Source organism: Mastomys coucha, unplaced genomic scaffold (genome assembly GCF_008632895.1).
Source record: "Mastomys coucha isolate ucsf_1 unplaced genomic scaffold, UCSF_Mcou_1 pScaffold22, whole genome shotgun sequence".
Taxonomy (NCBI): domain Eukaryota; kingdom Metazoa; phylum Chordata; class Mammalia; order Rodentia; family Muridae; genus Mastomys; species Mastomys coucha.
In genome coordinates, this window is record NW_022196905.1 from 125333026 (window position 1) to 125357087 (window position 24062).

The 24062-nt window shown below is 45.0% G+C and overlaps 1 protein-coding gene across 6 annotated transcripts in view; it reads right to left on the reverse strand.

Annotated features, from left to right (window-relative positions):
- The window catches only part of Auts2 (activator of transcription and developmental regulator AUTS2), a 1106086-nt gene that overhangs the window by 27108 nt on the left and 1054916 nt on the right, over positions 1–24062 (reverse strand). The window contains exons 7-11 of one of the 6 annotated variants that reach the window (XM_031342055.1): positions 11204–11672; positions 9548–9798; positions 6886–7106; positions 5099–5143; positions 735–830 (exon numbers count right to left, since the gene is read on the reverse strand). In XM_031342055.1, coding sequence (XP_031197915.1) covers positions 735–830; positions 5099–5143; positions 6886–7106; positions 9548–9798; positions 11204–11672 — 1082 coding nt within the window. Of the gene's footprint in view, positions 1–734; positions 831–5098; positions 5144–6864; positions 7107–9547; positions 9802–11203; positions 11673–24062 lie in introns of all 6 variants that reach the window. The other 5 variants (XM_031342053.1, XM_031342054.1, XM_031342052.1 and 2 more) reach the window with 5 other exon arrangements.

The following is a 24062-nucleotide window of genomic DNA, read 5'->3' on the forward strand; positions in this document are numbered from 1 at the left end:
GGGGAGATGTGAGGAGTCTCGGAGAGAGAATCAGTGGAGTAGGAAAGGACAAGAAGTATGTATGTTAAAGTGTATTATATACATATATATTATTTGTATGGAAAAGACATAATGAAACCCATTATTGTTTCCCATGCTAATGGGAAAACTTAAAGAAAGAAATGTCCATAGTTTTGGAAATATATATATATATACACATATATATATGTATATGTATATATATACATATATATATATATATAATGTATACACACACACACACACTCTCTCTTTATTTTTATTTTATTTATGTGTATGTGTGTTTGTCTGTGTTTGTATGTCATATGTGTGTGACAGTTCACAGAGGTCAGAAGAGGGCATTGAATCCAGAGCTGGAATTACAGGAGGTTGTGAGTTGCCTGATGTGGGTGCTGGGAATTGAACTTGGGTCCTCTGCAAAAGCCAAAAGCACTTACACCACCAGCCATTTCTCCAGGCCCTCCTTCTGCATATTTTGAAGAGTACAGGAAACTTAGCTCAACTGCAACTCCATGGGTCCTGGCAACAGCAAGTTTCATCTCTGTTTGGATTTAAAACTAAATGGACTAGAAAAGAGAAAGTCTCGTTCTACTCCCTACGGTCTCTTTGGGTGTGTGGACTCCTCGTTGCAGACACGCATGTATACAACCCACCGGCATGCCTAGCCTGGCCCTCCACTAGGGTAGGTAGCCATGTCTTCACTCTGAGGTTCTTACCTTCGGCTGGAATGCTCCTTGGAGTGAACCGAAAGGGCCCGTGGGTGGGATCATGGGGGGTATACCAGAGACCGCAGGAGGATAGGAGTGGAAGAGCTGTAGCCAAAGACGGGGAGGGATTTAAAAAAAAAAAAAGTTTTTAGTAGGGGGGTCACATGATATGTCCCAATTCCCATAGAAAGACATCGACATTAGCAAGCCAGCCAATCTCAGTATGATGCCATTAGCCAAGCTATGATGAGATGAACACACAGATGCGCCATGAATGTTTAACGAAAAAAGTTAAAAAGTAGTTCAGAATCAATCGGCCAACAAATGATGTCCCCGATGAGAACATCATTAGAGAGAGAGAGCTTTGCTAATTATTAATCAAGAAATCACATAGAAGCCCTCCATGCACATCAAAAACAGGAGGGGATGCTAAGCACAAGACGCCCGGAAAATTACAAGTGAAGTGGGACAAAAAGAAGACCCAGAAAGAGAAGAGAAGGTATTTACAAGGGCCAGGATTTTGTATTGTTGAAACTTGATGAGTTTTAAATGAATTTAGATGTTTGGTGGTTCGAGGAAAGAGACTATTCACAATCCTTGCTTCGTTAGGTTGTTCTAGAAGTGGCATTTCCAGAGGACAATTTAATCCCCTCATCTAAATTAAAAATGATGATGGATATTTGTGTCGGGTTAAATGACTCGGTCTACATTTTAAATGAGACCGCCACTTTTCAGTCTAAAAAGAATCATCTAGTGTGGTCTCCCATTACTGATCATTTGAAGCGAAGGAGGTAAGGCAAATCTGCAATACCACGTTTTGAGTTTTAAGTTCCTCCTGTCCCAGACTTTCAGGCACTCAAGGCTCCAGTGGATTTACACAGAGCAGGAATCCTTCTGGTCACTTTTTCATTGTGTAAACTGCTCAGGGAACAGGCTTGCTGGAAGCTATGGGAGGGGAGCTGAGCCACCTATATGATTCTGACCACTCAGGCACAAAGATGTGTCCTAGTGAAGAAGTGTGAGTCTTCTGGACTCGACAGCTTACAAACAATAGCAGGAGGGGCAAAATAAACAGACATACTGAGCAACCAAGGGCAGCAGAAATGTCTTAAGAGTCCTTGAAAAATCTTATTTCTCTGACTCCATCAAGCTATCATATGGCATTTAAGCAACCTCCCCAGTCTCACTGCTGTCTAGTGAGCTTAAAAAAAAAATAAATAAATAACAAGAGTCCTTTAACAATGCTCTAAGCTAGCTGTTTTCAGTAATGACTAAAATTCTCACTCTGCAACCCTATCTTTGGAGTATGTGACGTTTCCTGTGGCTCTCTGTTTCATTTTGCTCTCCGCAAAGATACCAAGAACTTTTCCACGCTAATTGATATTGAACTAAATCCACTTAAACAGCGATTGCCAGCCAAGTACCCTCATTTAAAACTACTTTTAAGTCTAAAATTGTGTTTCAGCTACTTGAGCGCACTGCATCTTAATTTGCCTTATAACGTCCTTAATCCCCAAAAGCAGGGGAGACTACTTCATAGATTAGCCACTATCGCTAATATTATGAAATAACTCTCCCCCAGTATGCTGTAGAAAGCGGAGTAATTAAATACATGCTGTATTAAAACACTCAGATTTCTACAACTCTGCCTCCGAGTGGTCCTTTCCTCTCTAATGGTTATAATTAAAAAAGGAAAATGGGAAGCCCATTCCCCTCTCCTTCCCTGGGTTGCAGACCTCTTAGAATAGAAATATGGCTCACTCCTGCCCCTTGTCTAAAAGCCTGAAGTGTCTCCGTCATAAAACAGACTTCCCAGACACTCAGGCCTCCAGACTGCTCCTCCACCTTGAGGAAGGCTCCGACACTTGGGCCACCCACTGGGCATATGACACCTTTTGTTAGCATGATTCCACTGCTAGTCTCTCACTTATTTCTACTTAATATTTACTGTGTGTTTGGGTGTGTGCATGTGCTTGTCAAGAGATATCCTGTCTTGGTTTTCTAGAGACTTTATTTATTATTATTACTATTACAGTTGTTATTGTTGTTGTTATTATTATTATTATTATTGTTATAAGTAGCAGTTGTATAGGGGATGTGGGTGTCACGATGTGATAACCTAGTTCTCTTTTACTTTTATGTGGGTCCTAGAGATTGAACTCAGGCCGCCAGGCTCACATAGGAAAGCCGTCTCCTTAGCCTGTCTGCCTTGTTTTCTGAGACGGGGATATGGGGCTGCCAATTAAGCTAGGCTGGCTGGCCAGTGAATCTCAGGAATCCTCCTGTCTCCACTTCCCCCGTGCTGAGATTAAGAGTATGTACCATCATGCCTCATGCCAGGCTTTTTTGCTTGGGTTCTGGGATTTGAACTCAGGTCCTCATGCTTGTAAAAGACCAAGCCATCTCCTCAACCCCTGACCTCTCATTTAACTCTGCAGAGCATTGAGTAAGGGCAGACTGCACTGTGTGTGAGGCAGGCACACTCAAAGGGGAAACCCACAGATTTATTGAATTCTCACTGTCATTGCTAAAATGCTTTTGTGCCCTGACCTCAGCAGTCCAGGGTGGATCACATGGGGATTAGGTAACCTATATATTTTTTCCCCTTCCTACTACTTACATTATTTTTAAAAATTTTTTCTGTGTATGTGTGTGTGTACACACTCACATGCCTGAGTGTAGTGCCTTTGGAATCCAGAAGAGGGCAGTGCATCCCCTGGAACTGGAGTTACAGGCAGTTAGGAGCCACCCTGTCTGAGTTCTGGGACTCTTGTCCCTTACATGAGCAGCAAGGACTCTTACCCACCATCCTGTCTGACAGGGTTATGGCTGACCTCAAGTTCCCCATGTAACTGAGGATGACCTTGAACTCCTGACCTTCTTGCCTCCATCTTCAACTTCTGGGGACACAGGCATGCAGTACCGTGCCTGGTTTTATTCTATACTGAGCATGAAACCCAGGGCTTCATGCACATGAGGAAGAGTACTCTGTAGCCCCGGCCCCTCTAATCCCAAGGGCTCTTCCTTGGGTCAGTTCTGAAGGCCTCTAGAGAGGAAAGAGTTCTAAGCGATCGCTAGTACTACGTTCTAGTTTAGATGTGTCAGCTACACTCTTGCATAGTAAGCAGTGTGTGTGTGTATCTATTTACAGCTTGACTGAATTCAGCCTTTCCTGATGCTTTAAGGAGCATTACATCTGCAGTGTGGAGACAGGGCTGTCGAATGAGGCAACAGGACCTGTACACTTGATCAACAATTCCTAATCTTCCGTGTTTTTGCTCTAAAGATACAAATCAACCCGTAAGCAAAGAAACTAGAGGAGTTTCAGATTAAAATGATGCAGTATTCACCCCATAATCAAAATATCATAGTCAATTAGTCAGAACTCTGTTTAGAGAAGCTCTTGTCTCATGGAGCAACAGGGTCAGCAGCAATCTACATCCTGGGATGCACGCTTCAAAGTCCACAAAGTGGAACTGCCTCTCATATAAAGAATGAGTCTAAAGAGGAAAATAGTATTTTTTTCCCCACATTTTAAGGAGATTTGTTTGCTTGCTTTGCTTTTTTGTTTGTTTGTTTGTTTTGTTTTTGTTTTTGAGAGAGAGGGAGGGTCTCAGATAGCCCAAGGCTGTTTTTGAACTCTGGATCCTCCTGCCTCCATTTTCCAAGGGCTGTCTGCCATATCTAGCTAAGACCTTTTTTAAAAATTAACTGACATTTTTAATTGTCCAATTGGCATAAAGTCTGCATAGCAATCTGCATATGTGAGAAAGTTCTGTATTTAGTCTAGAAGGGAAGAAAAATCCACTTTTTCAAGAGGCGTGACTCAAAATAAAAGGAATGGCTTATTGATAGGAAAGAATTCAAACTGAATCCCAGAAGTTCCTAGCCTTTCAAATGACTAAAATCTGTGATTTCATACTCTCCTAAGACAATAACGAGTGCCCACCCACTCTTCTGGATAGCCATTTCAGATGGTTTCAAAACATTCCAAAGTGGGGCAATGCTAATGATTTACTATTGGTTTGCTTTTATAAGACGGGGTCCTACACAGCCCAGACTGTCTCTGAACGCAGTATGTAGCAAGGACTACCTAACCCCTGATCCTCCTGCCCTTGTTTCTCTGGTTTTGGGCTAACAGGCTGAGCCACCGCAGCTGGCTGGCTGATGATCTTTTGATTTGGAAGATGATACTGCATCGCCACCCAAAGCGAAAATGGCATACAAGCACGCACCCCGAATGGTAAAGGAGCGATGGGGAGACTCTTGCACAGATGACAGGGAAGGCTGCCAGGCGCTTACTCATCTGTGGCAAGAGTACTGGAAATGGAAAAGGCGTTACGACAAATGTGTAGCACAGCAGTATGACTCACACTATGCCGGTAGAATGGGTCAACTTTGGTGGGGTATTTGTCAAACTGCAAAGGGATCAAAGCAAAGGCTAGTTACTTTAGCTGCATGTTCTGTTCGCCCCTCCAGAAGAGGTGGCCCACTAGACAAGCTTCCGTGCCAGCTTCAAGGGGCACAAAAAGCAAGTCTGAGCTCTCGACGAGAAGCACCCAGAATTTAAACGCAAAGTGGTAAGTCCACCCAGTGTGCCCCACTCCTTGGAACCCCTGGATGCTACATTTGGGGACTGGCACAAGGCAAACAACCAAAGTGGAGCAAATAGGCAGTTATCCAGGTAAACCTTCCCACCTGTGCTGGCTAGTCACCTTGACAAAAGCTAAAGTCAGCCGAGAGGAGGGAATCTCAGTTGAGAAAATGCATCTAGAAAATGGGCTACAGGAGAGCCTTAGGGCATGTTTTAAATTAGTGAATGGTGGGGAACGGCACGGCCCACAACCGTGCCATTCTGGGGCTGGCTGAGCAAACCATGGGGAGTCAGCCAGAAAGCAGCACTCCAAGGCCTCTGCATCAGCTCCTGCCTTCAGGTTCCTGCTCAGTTTGAGTTCCTGTCTTGGTTTCCCTCACTGGACAATGACTCTGTATACATAAGCCAAATAAACACCCTCCCTCCTCGAAGATGATTTGGTTATGGTGTTTCATCATAACAATAGGAACTCTAAGACACCATGTAATCCATGCCAAGAACCAATTCCTCTCTGCTTCAGTGACATGCTACAGCACAAAATACTGAGTGATCTGGGGTGGGTTTTAGAGCCTTGCCTCTGAACAGAAAAAAAAAGTATATTCTTAAAAAAAAAAAAAAAGAAAGAAAAAGAAAAAATATGGATGTGGGGGTGGGGGGTGTGCACAAGTATTCAGATACCTATGGAGACCAGAACAGGGTGCTGGATCCCCGGCAGCTAGAGTTACAGGTGGTTGGGAGCTATATAACCTGGAAGCTGGGAAAGGAACTCCAGTCCTCTTGAAGAGCAGTAATGCTCTTAACCACTGAGTCATCTCTCTAGCCCCAAGTATTCCCTTACATGTTAAAGGTTAGTAGTCACTGCTTTGGGCAGGCCTCTCTCTTGGAATATATATAGAATTCTACTGCAGCACCATGCATTAGTACTCTTGGTATCTAAACCAAATATCCTAATTCTCCACACATGTGCCAGTCCCCAGACAAGACAAAGTAAAGCTATGTTCGCTGCTCAGCTGTATCTCTGTGGGGAGCATTTGTCCCTATTGCCTGCTTGCTAACCGACATAATGTAAAGCTAGGGCACTGTGTCATAGAATAATAAGAAATATGGGAGTCCTAGGAAAACAGGAGAGATACACAACCAAGGAAGGGGCAGTGCCCAGAATGGCTGTCCTCCCAACCGGCCCCTCATGTCTCTCCTCTTCATCCCAATCTTTTCTAGTATTTCTGTATTGGTATTAAACCTTTTTAGATCTGAGGAGGATTTCCCAGCATGCACAAGCAAACATAACAACCCTTTAAGAAGTCAGCAAGGCTTCTAGTGCTTTGAAGGCTCCCAGAATTAACTCTATCCACAGTGCCAGCGATGGCCATCTAGAATAAACGTCCCAACTCTGGTGCTCTAGGGCCAGAGTTCATTAACAAAGACGGACAAGACCTAAGGGAGGCCCCCCCACCATTCACAGTCGCTGCTGCCCATCCCCTCTCCAGTGTCTCCCGATGCCCATGCCAACCCCCAAGCCAAGCTGCATGCTCTACTTATCCTCACATTTCTGCCTGGGGTACGCACCATGGGAGGTGCTGGCGTCGGCATGATGGCAGTGGGTGGGATGGCGTGGGGGAACGGCGTGAAGGTGTGCTGGTGCGTGTGTTGATGCGTGTGCTGGTGCTGATGCTGGTGTTGATGGAACTCGGTCCGCAGGTAGGGTGGAGGGCCCAGGGATGCCCCTCGGTCGGCACTCTGAGAGGCCAGGAAACGCGTGTTCAGTTCCTGCCTCAGGATATCTTGTTCTGGAAAAGAAGGAAAGGGAGATAACGGTGGCAACACCTTTTCTTTCAGAACAGGACATCCTAGTGGCAGGCATGTCCAGCGTGCATGCCATATGCAATGCAGCACAGGAGAGATATGAATGTGGCCCGACATAGAGTCATTAACCTATTTAATGCATTAGGAGGTTCTTGTTTTGTTTTGCTTTAAACTGAGGGAGAGGCTCGTGTACTCCAGAATAACTTCAAACTCCCTATACAGCAGAGAATGACCTTGAACTCCCGATCCTCTTGCCTCTGCCTCCTGAGCTCTGGGACGACATACCTACTCCACAGACATGGTTTAATGTAGTATTAGGGATGGGACCCAGGGCCTTGTGGGTAAGCACTCTACCAATGTACAATGAAAATGTGTGTGTGTGTGTGTGTGTGTGTCTGTGTAAAATTTGATTATGCAGTTCTCCAGTGTGAACTCTGATGACAGTGTCAAGCCATAATGTCACAGAACTGGGTAATAACATCTATAAGGACCTAGTGTTATGCAATGGATGGAGGATGCAAGGATAAAGAGATGGTACTTGGGATACACTGGGATGGAGCCAGACTCTGGATCAAAGGGTACAACAGGTGGAATAGACCAAGGCTGGTTCTCAGCCCATTACAACTTCAATACCTAGTTTCTCAGTCCCAAATATAAAAGGCAAGCTCAGCCACTCCCAGCCTGGCCTGCTTGGTGAGTTTTGAGCCAGTAAAAGACTGTCTCAAAACACCACCAACAACAACATATAAAATCTCACTAAAAACAACAAACAAACTGTACCCTAAGGAGTAACACCACAATTGAGAATCTTGCTTCTACTCTCAGGTAAACACATGTACACACACACACACACACACACACACACACACACATACAACACACACACACACACACATTTAAATGCTATGCTACATTGAGACATACCTGCTATTTATTATATATCTGTTAATACCTCTAGGCTCCCATGCCTTCCTTCTTCAAGGACTGGCATAGCTAGCTCTATGATGTGGCATAACATGGTCAGACCAGACCAACATCAGGGCACAGGTTTGGTTAATATAGCCAGGAGAAAAGAACACTAAAATCCAACACTAGATCAGTTCATATCTGTTTATGTTTTGTCTGTGTGTGTGTGTGTGTGTGTGTGTGCGCGCGCGCACGCGTGCACTCCCACATGCTTATATGTCCCACACATGTGTATGGAGGCCAAATGTCAACCTCAGGTGTCATTCCTCAGTTGGGGTTTCTTTAAACCATGTGTTTCTATAAACTCACATTTATTTCTAATATCTAACAAAATTAAATTTATTTATTAATTAATTTATTTACTTATTCATTTGTGTGTAGGTGTACATATTATCACATATGAGGGGGTCACAGGGAAATGTTGGGGAGTGGTTCTCTTCTTCCACCATGTGGACTCTAGTGATAGATTCAGGTGGCCAGCCATTGTGGCAAGTGCCTTTACCTACTGAGCCATCTTCAATAGCATCAGCTTTTATTTGAGACAGTCTCTCACTGGCCTGTATGTCACCAAGGTGACTAGACTGGCTAGGCCAGTGAGTCCCAGAATTCCTTTTGTATCTATCTCCCCTGCGCTGGGATCACAAATGTATACACCTTCCCTGTCTTTTTTTAATGTGAGTTTTAAGGGCTGAACTAAGGGCTTCAGGTTTGCAAGTTAAGCCCTATATTGAGCCTTCCCACTCCCCCTGGCCCCCAAGCCTCAGCATGTCTGTCTTTAAAATCCCGGTGTGTACTGTCACCTCAACAGAACACACAGAGCGCCCTCCTCGAGCGGAGAGATGGCTTGGCAGTTAAGATCACATATAGCTCTTAAAGGGAACAAGAGTTGGATCGAAGCACCATGTCAGGAAGCTCCATGGGATCTGATGCCCTCTTCTGGCCTTTTTGGTTTCCTGCACACATGTGAATGTGGCACACATACACACATGCACACACACACTTCTAAACAGAAAAATAAAAACGTAAAGTAATAAAAATAAACATTAATAAAAGGGGATACTGTTTGGGAAAGGAGACCTCTACATCAAGGCACAACCTAAGATCCAAGGGCAAAACAGACACAGGCCTGAAACTGCTGTCACAGGTTAAATGTGTGTCATAGAGCACATGACATCTAAGTTTCACTAGGTGGTGATATCATTAAAAAAACAAAAACAAAAAAAAAAGTGTGGCTTAAGCCATTCCATTTTCTTATTCAGCAAACTTCCCAGGGCTTTGTCAGGCAATTTCGAGGCATTGGTATTTACCATTGCTGAACCTCTGCCACAAACACATGAAGACTCAGAGAACCCATCTAAGAGACATGCAAATCATTATGTAATGCAGTCTGGTGATGTGGTCACTAGAGAGGGGCACTGGGTATAAATAAGGATATACCAACGAGATTGCCTCAACTCACCTGAGTACGTGCTCCCGGCTGGATGCCCTGGCACCTGCAGACTTCCAGACGTCAGCGGTGGGGGAGGAGGCAGAGCAGTGGGAGGGGCGAACATATTGGGGTGATGTGAGTGGGCAGGGGGCTGGAGGGTGGGTGTGAAGCTGTGCAGAGGGCTGTGGTTGGGCAGGGAGAGAGGGAAGGGGGAGGCGGACGGGTGGTGGGAGATGTGAGGAGGGGCAGGCTGGGTTTTTGCCGGGGTACTGCTTCTGCTGCTGCTGTCAGAATAAAAAAGGGAAAAGGGAAAAAGTCAGTGATTGCTTTTGTTGCTGTTCAACTATTACTCTCTTCTTTATTACAGTAAAAGGCATTTTTATTTTACTATTCTATTTTGTTTATTTTTGTTTTTGGAGACAGGATTTTATATAGCTCAGGCTAGCCTCTGTCTCACGACTTGTGATCCTCACGCACCCATTTACCCAGTGCTAGAATCACAGCTGTGCATCAGCATGTCAAGTTCATGCAGTGCTGAGAAAGGAACCCAGAATTTCATGCCCACTAAGCAAGCAGTCTATCAAATGGGTGGGCTTTATGTTTAAGGAGGGAAGGAGGAAGGGAGAGAGGGAGGGAGGGAGAGAAGGAGAGAGGGAGGTTACAATGAAACAAGCTTCCTCGGGATACAATGTCACCTAGCCACCTGCCACCCTGTCTTCCCTACCAGGATGGACTGGACCCTCAAACTGTAAGCCAAAATAAACCCTCCCTTCTTTAGATTGCCTCTGTCCAGTATTTTGTCAGAGCAACATGAAAAGCAAGTAACATATCACTCTTCTGAATCAGAGGATCAAGAGATGGACCTGACCCTGTGGGGAAGGCCTACAGGAAACAAAGGTGTCCCTAAACCAGCCAAGTCATCTGCCTTCCAAAAGGAAGGAGTAACAAAGATGGACGGAGCCTGGGGACAGTGGTGGAGCTAGAGTCTGGGCTCCCTCTACTTTGGATACATCACTGAGCAACTCAGTTGGCTTTCCTTTGCGAGACCTAATGAAGTCAAAAGGGGGTGTGGCTCTCCACACAGGGCTTTTCTCTCATTTTCAACAGAGCTGAGTGACCCCAAGTGGAGAAAGGGCCTTGAAACAAAAGAAACCCAAGCTCTTAGAAATACCAGCACTGCTTTTCAGAGGCAGAGTCACCCTCCTCAGACTCTCCCCATGAAAAATCTTCAGGTGTACCTCAGCCTTACATGCCTGCTGGCCACCCACTAGGATGCCCTGGCACAACCTCCTACCTCCTCACCCTCTCTACGCAGGGCTTCCTGTAGCCCTGGCTGTCCTGGAGCTCACTCTGTAGACCAGGCTGTCCTCAAACTCATTGAGATTCACCTGCCTCTGCCTCCCAGAGTAGTGGGAATGCCATCATGCTGGGCTCCTCCAGGTTTTTTTTTTTAAAACCATCTTTCCTGCCTCCTCATTGTATACCTCAAGTCCCTACCAGAATTTTATCCCAATCCCACCCTCACCAAAGTCCTCCACACCCAAGAGACCCACACTCGTCCAACAGTTCCTTTCCCTATTTTTCAGTATCACTGATTAAAAGGAAGGGCAAATTGCAAACAGACAATTCTAGTCTCCCGAGCTAGCGAATGGTGACCCCGCCCTGTGGAAGATTGGGGTTGGTCACCTTAAGCTGTTGAGGCTCAGGCTACTGCTGTTGTAGGCCGATAGCGGCTGCGAGAGGCTCTGGGAGGAGGGATGTGACTGCACAGGCGGAAGGGTCTGCTGGAGAAGATGGCTGGGGGACTGCGGCCTGGGTGGCCGCTGCACCTGAGGCAGCGGGGCAGGCTGCAGCTGGGCTTCTGGGGGTCCTTGGGCTGGCTGTGTACTTGGAGGAGGGAACTGGGGCGGAGCTTCGGTGCGCGGTACCAAGTCCGGGTCTGGAGATGGAATCTGGAGCTGAGGCTCGGCCTGGGTCTGGGATGGTAGCTGAGGGAGCTGAGGATGTGGGTCTTTGAGCACCACGGGTTCAAAGACGGGCTCTTTGCAACAGTCCTGGCTCTTCTCCTGACTTCTCTCTAGACCAGAGATCTTGGGGACAATTGGTCCCGCATCTTGATTGTGTTCAGGTAGTGCACCAACACCTAACTCTGGATCTGTATGGGAAAGAGAAGAGACAAAAACAGAGGGAATGCATGAAAGAAAGCAAGGGACACAGAGGACAAGCAAACTGTATAAAGGATCGAATACTCCCAACAAGACTGCATCTGCCACCCAGCACCCCGATTCCCACCGTTTAGGGACTATACACCATTAGGAGCTTCAACAGTGCCTTCTTCTGATCTCTGAATGCATGGGGGCCGAATATGTTGCACATACATATACATGTAGGAGAAAAAAAAACGTGAATAGAAAGAAAAAATCTAGCCGAGCAGTGGTGGCACATTGCCTTTAATCCCAGCACTTGAGAGGCAGAGGCAGGCAGATTTCTGAATTTGAGGTCAATCTGGTCTACAGAGTGAGTTCCAGGACAGCCAGGGCTACACAGAGAAACCCTGTCTCAAAAAAACAAAACAAAACAAAAACCTATAAAAATGAGAAATGCGCTTAAGACATAAATAGATAAATACTGTAAAAGAAAGAGGCTGTGTTAGTAAGTACTTTTGCATGTGTCTGGGGTAAGATAAATGATAATACTGTCTCTAAGGAAAGGCTAAAAAGTGACTCATAGAGCCCTTGTCTGGAATCCCACCCCACTTCCCAGCTAGGGGCCAGGGGTGTAGCTCAATATAGAGCACCTGCCTCGGCTCCCCTATTGAAGGGCAGAGGGTAGAGCCTGGTTAGTGTGCATCAAGTTCCATCCTCAGTACCACTCATCAAACCAAACAGCAAAAACCTGAGGCTGGAGGGGAAAGAAGCAGTGCACTCTAGTCCTCAGTCATTTGATAATTAAGTTCTGTGGCTGTAACCATGTCACCACCTGTACTGGCTGCTTTTGTGTGTCAACTTGACACAGGCTGGAGTTATCACAGGGAAGGGAGCTTCAGCTGGGGAAGTGCCTCCATGAGATCCAGCTGTGAGGCATCTTCTCAATTAGTGATCAAGGGGGTAGAGACCCTTGTGGGTGGTGCCATCCCTGGGCTGGTGGTCTTAGGTTCTACAAGAGAGCAGGCTGAGCAAGCCAGGGGAAACAAGCCAGTAAGTAACATCCCTCCATGGCCTCTGCATCAGCTCCTGCTTCGTGACCTGCTTGACTTCCTTTGGTGATGAACAACAGTGAAGAAGTGTAAGCTGAATAAACCCTTTCCTCCCCAACTTGCTTCTTGGTCATGATGTTTGTGCAGGAATAGAAACCCTGACTATGACACCACCAGAGAACCTGTCTTACAGGGTAGCTACACTAGGGGTATGACTCTACAATAAACTTGCCTTTACTGTGCAAGGCCCTGGGGTCTATCCCAAGCAGAAACCAAAAGATCTGAAAGACCAAAAAAAAAAAAAAAAGCAAGGATCCCTTTTGCAATAACAAATATCATGTAATACTTGGGAATTTTCTTGTTAGAGAAAATTATAGGGCCTGTAGATTTTCAGCAATGTAGCCTAAATCTTTTTTCAAAGCGCTTATTACGCAAAAAACGTCAAATAAAACAAAACAAAAGACAGAGAGAGAGGGTGGGGAGGAGTCGAGTCTGTTCAGAAGCAGTTCTCATCAGAGGATGCCAACGCCTAGGAGAAGAGCTTCAGAAGTATGTACAAGTGCTACTTGGCTGTGACATTAACTGGAGGGCACCATACGCTCCTTTAAAATGGATTTTATATTTATTTATGTGTACACAAATGTGTCTGTGTGAGCACAGGTGTCTAGAGAAGCCAGAAGAGGGTTGTCAAATCTCCTAGGGCTGGACTAACAAGCTGTTCTGGGCCTGCCGACGGTGGGTGCTTGGGAACCGAACTCTGGTCCTCTGCAAGAGTGGTTCAGGCTCTTAGCCACTGAGCTGCCACCTTTTGGACCCCTGCCGTCGGTGTTTCAATCTATCAGTTTTACAGTGGATGATGAGAGGAGCAATCCTGTGCTCAAGCCTAAGCTAGCTTTCTAAGCTGGGCTGTAGTACATCCTTTGGCCCAGAGGCCACCTCCATTTTGCATTGTTTTACTTACACAGAATTTCCAGAAACAGCATCACTGCACTTTGCTGCTCTCCCCCACCCTCCACCAGTTTTGAGATACACTGTGTTTTACATGGGTTTTGTTTGCTTGTTTGCATTTTTTAAATGTCGTGTCACTTCATAGGCCTTGCTGGCCTCAAGCTCAGTCATCCCCCTGCCTCGGGCTCCTAAGTGCTTTGATTACAGGCATTGCTTAACATTTGATTTTTATAGTTAGAACTTGACCACAGAAGGTGTTCAGTACTTGATGTAAATCGTAATTTAAAATGGGAAGGCTGACCACGGTATCTGTGATGCTAACCTTGACTGCCAAGTCCACAGGATTTAGAAACACCCCCACCCCTAGGGAAACAGGTCTCTTCGAATGTCAGAAGGGGAGTTTCTAGATTAGGTTAAAGAGGATCTACCAGAGACGTCCAACATGCTGTGATTCTAGGCTGAACAGAAGGGGGAGGTGACCTGAGCACCAGCATTCATCTCTCTGTTTCTCCACTGCAGACACTATTGTAACCAGCGGTCCTACCCTCAGTCCCACCACCATGCCTCCCCCACCTTGACTGACTGTATCCTTGAACCGTGAACCAAAATAAACCTTCCTTTCTTAAGTTGTTTTAACAGGGTATTTTACCACAGCAATGAAAAGGACCCAATACAGAATGATGGTTAGGAGTTTGGGGCTGTGCCAGAGGTGGTGGTGCATGCCCTTGATTGCTGGTCTACAGAATCGAGTTCTAGGACAGTCAAAGCTATGTAGAGATACCCTGGCTCAAAACAAAAACAAAACAAAACAAACACAAACAATTTGAGGTCAGTCATGCTACAAAGAGGAAACTAAAGCCAAACAAAAATAGTCCCAAACAAGCAAGCACATAAAAACCAAGAAAAGACTGCATTTGTCATGGTCCACAGTTACAGAATCCTCTAGCTCACTGGGTCTCAACCTTCCTAAGGCTGCCACCCTTTAATGCAGCTCCTCAAGATGTGGTGACCCTGACCATAAAAGGATTTTCATTGCTACTTTGTAACTGTAATCTTGCTATTGTTATGAATTGCAGTATAAATATGCTTTCTGATGGTCTTAGGTGACCCCTATCAAAGAGTCATTTGACCCCCAAATGGGCCACTACCCACATGTTAAGAAAATGCTGATCTAACCCTTTTTAAAACCTTGTTTTAGTGTAAGAAGGCGGGGCAAAACCACTGCACATGTGGAAGTCAGAGAACAACTTCTAGGAGTTGGTTCTCCAGAAACCTACCTGATTCCACCATCAAATTTAGCTAGCACGCCCCTATATCCAATGAGCTATCCTGCTAGCCTATATATAACCATTTTATTATCTTCACTACAAGTAAACATTTCTAGGCTTCCAAGCCTATTATGCCATTATAAAAAAAAATGGCTTCTTACTAATTTCTTCTTTGGTTTTCATTATGGCTTATATGCTTTCAAATTACATGGAAGTATGGTATAGACTATCATGATATGAAATATTGGGGGGGGCAGGGCGATTTCGGGATGGCTTTCTCTGTGTAGTCCTGACTGTCCCAGAACTCACTCTTGTAGACCAGGCTGGCCTCAAACTCAGATATCCACCTGCCTCTGACTCCAGAGTGCTGGGGATTAAAGGCATGCGCCACCACCATCCAACACAAAATTGTTCTTATAGCATATAGAATGGGGCATGCCATGGTAATTCTACGTGCTGCCAACCTGACAAGAAAGATTCACCAGCACAGATGGTCACCATTAAACTGGTGACTGACATGTCTCTTGTTGGCAGATCACTGATGTTGAAGCACACACCCAAGTCCAGTGACTTATGCTTTAACCCAGTAACTGCCCGCAAGTATTCTGTGAAACGCAGTACAGCCCATGAGTGCTTTCCACAATGCATACCACTCGGTGAGTACTCAGCGTTTTTTGTGATAGCTGCAGGGGCATCGCAAAGCCAGGTGTGGTGGCACACATCTGTGATCCCAGTACTTGAGAGGCAGAGGCTAGAGGATCAGCAGTTCAGAGCCAGCCTTGGCTACGTAGGGAGTCTGAGGCCAGCCTCGGTGGCAGGAGACACAAACAGAAACCACTCGGACCAAATTACATTAAGAAAAATAAAATACATTGCCAGTGGGTCTCGGTGCTGAAAAACTACCTGTGTAAACATACACGTAGATGAGCAAGTTGATGGAACTATATAGCAAAATATGGCTCCAAGCCTATGATATTTTTTCTTAACTTCTTAATGTTTCTATCACAAACATACATTACCAGGCAAGAAACAAAGGAAAGGGGGTGTTACCTTTTAAAATAAGTTCCTCCACCCTGAAAGAATCCACTGCCAAGTCTTTTAAATTGTTATCTAGTAAATGGATTTTTTTTTTTAAAGTAGGCTACCAAGATGGCTCAGTAAGTTTTAAAAAAAAAAAATAGTGCATGCCATCAAGCCTGAGTTTGACCCTGGGTCAATGTGGCGGGAGATAACCAACACCTGCAAGTTGCCCTCTGACCACCACCCAGATGCTGTGGCATGCAAGGACAAAGAAGACCCACACACAACACCAACAAACAAAAGGGGTCTGTGGCTTACTGAATGTACCTCTGGTGGACTCACCTGATAGGGACCATAGCCAGAGCATCCTAAGATACAGAATAACTACACCTGTATCAGACTTCCCCCAACCTGACCCTCGCACTAATAAAGAAAGCATCAGAGTTCTGTAGCTTGTGCCCAGTGCCCCCGATGCCTCAGCATCAATGATCTACCATTAAGAGACACGTCAGTCACCAGTTTGACAGTGGCCATCTGTGATGGTGAATCTTTCTTGCCAATTTGACAGCATGGAGAATCACCATGGAAACACATCTCTAGGGGCATCCATAGTGGGATTTCTATGTAAGTTAAAGTGAGATGGGAGGAGCCACCCTGAAGGAGGGCATCATTGGCTATCCACAGGCTGGGGTCCTGCATTGCATGAAAAGGAGAAAGCAAGCTGAGTGTAAGTGTTCATGTCTCTCTATCTCCTAACTATGGGTGTCGCGGGACCATGCCTTCCCCATCAGGATATGTTGCCTTCCTTCCTTACGCTGTTTCTGTTGGGTGTTTGTTCCCGGAATGAACAGTAACTGACACTCTGTATGACAAGGTTGTTCTACAGAGCGAAGAGCCTTTCATGGTCACCCTTTACTGCTAAACATTTCCTTTCCTGCATAGGTTCTAGAAAATCAGAGATGTGAGGGCCAGGGAGATACTCAGTGGGCAAAGGCACTTGCCGCTCGGCCTGGTGACCTGAGTTTGATCCCTCGAACCCATACAATAGAAGAACAACTCCAGCAAATTGTCACCTGACTTCTGCATGGGAGCTTGGACACATGTGCATGCACAGAATATATTCTTTTAAAGAATGAGGGAGGGAGGGAGGGAGGGAGGGAAGGAGGGAGGGAGACAGAGAGAGAGACTGAGACTGACTGAACACCAAAATTAGGATAAAAGAAATGGCCTGATATCTACTGGGGCTCAGGCTTGATGTTTCCAATAGTGTTTAAGAACTCCCAAATCCCACCTTGACACACAATCTTCAAGCTGGTTGGTAATACACCAGGAAAAGACCAGGCAGTTTTGAGTGACGTCATTTGCCCAGCACTGTGTGAGGACATTTGAGAATATGACTCGTACGCATACTTGGCTCTGTGCAGACTTCAGAGACTGCCAACCCTCTTGCAAGTCCCCCTTTAAAAGGAAGTCACCTACAGCGTGCACCATGCACATACCCACCCTCACTCCCCTGTCCTGTTCCCACCTCCTCTGCTGGGGTTGCAAGTGTGGGTCACTGCACTCAGTGTTTGGTATATCCGTTCTGGGACTCTGAACTCAGGTCTCCCACTCACCCAGCAGGCACTTTATCAACGGAGCCAGTGCTCACAGCAAGTTTCCGCTGAGTGACCAGAGCAGTCCTGTGTTGGTGTGGCACAGAAAGAAGCTATGCCTTCAGATCTTCAACAAAAACCCTAAAAGCAAACCGTGTTCTCTCGGTGTCACATTCCTGTCCTGTCTTGTCCCCAGGGCTTCCCTGTGAGAACTGGGCTCCTCCTCTGGAAATAAGTTCCCTCTTTTGGCATCCTGTATATGCTCCCAGGGGCCGGTGATGAAACTGCTCCCCAATCTGTTCACGCTACCTGCTATGGCCCACGTGGGGACCGACAGCAGCTAACGCACTGCGATCTGTCTGTCTCAGTGGGGTATATGTGAGTACCACTGACACTCCTAGGATGAATCATAAGCTGTTGTAATGGTGATGGAAATGGAACTAAGCTTTGGAATATTCCGTTAAAGAAAAAGAGTAGGGAAGAAGAATTTTTCACTGTTTTTTTTTTTTTTTCCACAGTTACCTTTTGAATCCCACAATCACCCAATGCACCTTACAACTTTAACATCCCAGTGTGGTCAGGCGAGCATCGTGTAGGAGTGTGGTAGGGTGGCAAGTTCTGGAGCTTAAGCTTTACACCTGTGTGACACTGGGTCTAGTGACTCTTTCTTCTTTATTTTTGAAACAGAGTATCATATATCCCAGGCTGGCCGTGAATTTCATAAACAACCAAGGAAGACCTTGAACTTCAGATCTCCTACTACCAATATTCCCTTTGTTAGCAGGTTGCAGGGGTGTACCACAATGCCTGGTTATTGCGGGGAATGGGGGGAACAGAGAGGACAGAGCGGGAGCAAGAAGGCAAGAGAGCAAGAGAGTCAGTAATGACTCTGGTCAATGAATTGTGTGGAGCCTTTCTAGGCAGCTGCCATGTTGAGATGCCATGCCCCAACCCCTCATTGGAGCACATTAATCACATGTTCTTTGTCTAAACTAAATCTGAACATTTGAAGGAATGTTTAAATTCAGGGACAAGTTTTTGTTAAGTTCACCAGTGTGGCCTTGAACTTACCCTGCAGCCAGGGCAAGCCCTGAACGTGCCATCCCCCTTCCTCTGAAGTAGCTAGGATTTCAGGCCACCTGAGTCAGTCACCTAACTCAGCCACCTACTTAAAGCTAACCACCATAATCAGCCCTCTAATGACCTGCTATGCCACACCTGCTGCTTGTGGGGGTTAGGCATTAATTTTTAAACTAACACAGAACCTATTATTTTACATAACAACTTATTATATTTCTTCCCCAAAACATAAAACAAATAAATGTGTATTTAGATAACAATACAGCTTACTGCTATTGGAATTTTAATACAACTTTAGTTTTTTTTTAAGGCTTATTTGTATTTATGTATATCTGTATATATATGGGCATGTATGTGTGGATGCCCACAGAGGCCAGAAGAGGGAGTCAGATCCCTTAGAGTTGGAACTACAGGTGGTTTTGAGCTTACTTACGTAGGTGCTGGGAACTGAACTCAAGTCCTCTGCAAGAGCCAGGAAGTATTCTTATGAGCAGAGACATCTCTCCAGCTCCTTAACTTCAGGGTTTTAAAGAAGGGTCTCTTTAAATCATACACTTCCTTCAGTTCTGAGCACAGTGCCACACAGCCTGAATGCCGGATTTCCTTAACTACATAATAATCAATTTACAAAAAAAATCTAAGCAAGCTTCTTTATAAGAGCAATTCTGAAAGGAAAAAAAATCACCATAATGAGAAAAACACTCAATAAACAATTACACATTAAGCCAGAAAAATTATGCCTCTTTGGAGTCGTTTCTGTAATTGGACAGTATACTGCAATAAAATAATAGCATATAATGCAAGCCAATGGGAAATAATTAGATGTCATTTTGATGTTTAAGGATCCATTTTCCATATATAATAAAACTAATGTTCTGGTTTGAATCATAAAGGATTCTAATAGCTTGGTTATTTTTGTATTACAAGAAAAAAGTAGGGCAATCAAAAGCATAGAGCTTTTTAATAACCAGGGATGGGTGGGGTCCTGCTGGCGTCTGTCTATGGTGTGCATGTGGACCCCACCATAGCCTACAGACCTCATGAACACAAACATGCAGGAAGAAAAGTAAATAAGAAAACATAAACAGTGCCACACCAGGGAATGGTAATGTAGAAGTGGTCACAGGGTTTCTATGCCTGGGTACTTTATTTTATTCTTAGCCATTTATTGTGTACACATATAAATGGTGAATGTATACGTATGTGGATATGTGGGTACTGGAATATGTGCATATGTGTAGAGAACTGGGGACTCCTGGGGAGTTCTTACTTCTTAAAAGATTTATTTATAGCCAGACATGGTGGCTCCTGCTTTTGTTCACAACCCAGGTGGATATCTGTGAGTTTGAGGCCAGCCTGGTCTACATAGAGAATTATAGGCTAGCCTGGTTATAAAGTGTGGCCCTGTCTCAAATATGTTTTTTAAATTTATTTTCACTTGTATATATGGATGGTGATATGGGCCTGCGTATTGGTTCCTAGAGGTCAGAAGAGGGCGTTAGATCCCCTGGAGCTGGAGTTTCAGGCAGTTTCGAACGAGCCACTGAATCTAGATGGCTCTGCAGGTAGAGGCACTTGCGGCTAAGCCTGGACACCTGGGTTTGTTCCTTCAAGCCCAGTGAAAGGAGACAACAGACTTCTCTGCAAGCTGTGTCCTAACAGCCACACAAATATGCTTGCCCACATTCTACCCCAAAGTAAATGAATGATACGGTCATGGATGTTTGTAACCACCCTAGTGCAGGGAACACGGAGACAGACTGGAGTCTCTAGCTCACTAGGCTTGCCAATCATTGAGCATCTGGCTAAGTGAAAGATGCTCTGTACAAAGATATGAAGACTGGGCACTGTGTCACATACCTTTAATCCCAGTACCCAGTTAGGAGAGGCAGGCATATCTTCTGTGAGGTTTTTTTAGGCTAGCCAGGGCTACAAAATGAGACCCTATCTTAAAAATAAAGATAACGTGGACAATAATCAAGAAAGATACCAGATGTTGATGTGTGGCCCCCACTTGTATATGCATGTTTATAAAACACACATAAGTGCATACATACAAGAAAACATGCAGAATGAAGGTTTGAGATGCAGGCCATAAGTGAAGTGTTTGAACGGAATCTCTCAGCGAGAGGAGTGTGTTTTAGTAAGAGCACATGTTGAACATGCACAAGGCCTTAGTTCAACCCCCAGAACTGCAAAAGTATAGAAATAAATAACCAGTGTGGTAGTTTGAATAGCAATGTCTCCCCATAGATTCATGTGTTTAAATGCTTGGCCCACAGGGAGGGGTATTATTAGGAGGTGTGACCTTGTTGAAGTAAGTGTGGCCTTGTTGGAGGAAGTGTGTCACTGTAGGGGTGCGCTTTGAGATTTCCTATGCTCAAGCTACGCTCAGTGTGGCACATAATTTCCTGCTGCCTTTGGATCAAGATGCAGGACTCTCAGCTCCACACCAGCACCGTATCCACCTGCATTCTGCCACCATGTTTCCCCACCATGATGATAATGGACTAAACTCCTGAAACTATAAGCTAGATCCAATTAAATTTTTTTATAAGAGTTGCTGTGGTCATGGCATCTCTTTACAGCAATGAAACCCTAACTAAGACAACCAGATAATGGTAAGGGACAAGAGATTCCATCCAGAAGGCCTAAACAAGGACAAAACCAGTGTACTTCACTTTCATGGGAAAAAAAACAGAGTTTGGTCCAAACAGAATAAAAATTTCTAGCTTAGGAGCCAATGGCTTGGCTCATGGGTAAAGATGTTTGGTGCTAAGCCTGATGACTTGAATTTGATTCCTAGGACCCACATTTTGGGAGGAGAGAACCAATTTTAGCAAGCTGACCTTTTGACCCCCATGTGTATACAATACACCCATATAAGTAAATTAATTTAATTTAAAACATCTTTAGCATAGCAAAAGAGACTTGGAACATATCCTAGAAAGCATACTACATGCTTGTACATGTGTCTGTCAGCATGTATGCCACATGTGTTTGTATATCTGCAGAGGCTAATCCCCTGGAGTTGGAATTACAGGTAGTGTGACTCACTCAACAAGGGTACTGGGAACTGAACTCGGGTCTGGTAAGCTATCTTTCCAGCCCCGTCTGCCAGCCTTTCCTAATCGGTGAGTTCCAAGCCAGTAAGAGACCCTGTCTCAAAGAGTAGATGCTTTCTGAGCTGCACTACCATGGTTTCCTTCTAACCTTTACTGGCATGAACACATGTGTGCATGTTCACCCACCTATGTATACTGAACACACACACAAACTCACACACACATACACACACACACACACACACACACACATTCTTCCTTAGTGCCTTAACAACACATACATGTCTACTAAATTACCCCCCACCCCTTTTAAAAGACAGGTTGACACGTAACCTAGGCAAGCCTCCAACTTCCTATGTAACTTAGAATGGTCTTGAACTTCTGACTGTCCTGCCTCTAATTCCTGGGAGCTGGGATTACAGGTTTGTACCACCTTGCCTGGTTCACGCAGGGTTGGGATGAAACCCAGTATTCCATGCATGCTAGCAAGCTCTCTACCAGCTAAGCTCCATGCTTCATCTGTCAGTGATGAAACGTCTTGTCCCCAGCAGCAAGCCCTCCACGCCCGTGGTTTGCACTGCATCTCTACACACAGAATGCCCGTGTATCAGAAGCACCCACAAAGAGGTGAATTCATGACGGAAAGAATCTGAGGCTACAGACTCTAAGGCATGGATCGATGCGTGGGACAACCTCTGATGTGTTGCAAAAGACACCTCATCACTGTCCTCCTCAACAGGGTAATTAGCTTATTAGCATGCAGAACTGGGTTGACCTAATGCTTCTGACTCACTCATACCACAAAATGTAATAAGCATATTATAAACTAGGTGCTTAGGCAAATTATGTGTTATAAAACGCTACTCGGTCCTCCCAGGAAAACAGCCAGCATCAGTTGTGCCTGCCCAAGCGTCAATCAGGATCTAGCCTGTTGAAGGCTGACATTCCCTCCTAGAAGAAGGAGATGGGAAGAGACCCCAGTCACCTACTCCTCCCAGCAACTTGTACAAAAGTCTGCCCTAACCACTTGGTCTGGAACCTGAGGGACTTTGAGGTAGTGGGAGATATAGGCTGAGAAAGGTTAACTAAGGGGTTCCATCTGTGTTGCTGCAATGAAGCCATCCATCCCTCATGCTGGATGAAGACACTACAGTGAGGCTGCTTTGGGGTCACTCATAGGTATCAGTAACCTGATACTATGCTCTGTGAGGAAGTTCAATAAACTCATTGGTTCCCCAGGGTGAATTTCAGTGGAGTCATACTTTGGTGTGTCACTGGGGTCCCTTGTGTGGAGTGTATGATGTTATTTACAAAATTTACAGCAGGGGGTGGTACTCACACCTTTAGTCCCAGTACTTAGGAGGAAGAGGCAGGTAGATCTCTGTGAGGGCAGCCTGATTTACAAAGTAAATTCCAGGACAGCCAGGGCTGTTATAAAGAGAAACCCTGCCCTAAAAAGCAAAAACAAAAACAAAAGCAAACAAAAAACAACTCAAAAAACACAAAACAAAATGTACAACACACACACACACACACACACAGAGAGAGCCTTCAAGAGAGGGCTATCAATTCCCAGTGCCCCCAAAGATTTAATTTGCATATTAAAATGTTTATTGCTAATTGCCTACAACCTAATAATGAATCTATACTGTATTTCACTGTTAATTAAAGCATCAATAAAAGAAGCAAGGACTCTTCTCCATGTCAAGGTGAACTCCAAGGCTTCAGGGCTCTGAAACACATCTCTCTCCTGTGCTCCTTGATGATGCTGAAGGAGAGGGCAGACCCATCTGAGGGTGCATTCTGGGACTGGAACCCAGTATGACTCCCTGCATTCTGGGTGAGTACGTTATCCACTGAGCCAGTGCCTCAGACTCAAGATTTTCCTACATCACAGAGCCTGGCATGGTAAATCCCTCTTGACCTGATACCAGTGCCCATAGAATTAACACTTGACTCATTTACATATGGCAATTAAGTAGCAAAATATACAATGTAGCCATTTGTGACATTCAGGGTTTTTTTCTTTATTAGGTATTTTCTTTATTTACATGTCACATGATATCTCTTTTCCCAGTTTCTCCTCCAAAAAAAAAAAGAATAAAATAAACAAACAAACAAACAAACAAACAAAAACAAAAAAAAAACCCTGTTCCCTCCCCCTGCTCACCAACCCACCCTCTTCTGCTTCCTGGCCCTGGCATTCCCCTACACTGGGGCATAGAACCTTGTGACATTCAGTTTTATACAACTTTATATCATGTAGGGTCGCCCGGGAAGAGAATATCAATGAGGGAGTATCTGTCTTGCAAGCCATATCTGTGAGCGATTTTTTTTTTAATTTCTGTGTGCGTATTTGAATACGTGTGTGTG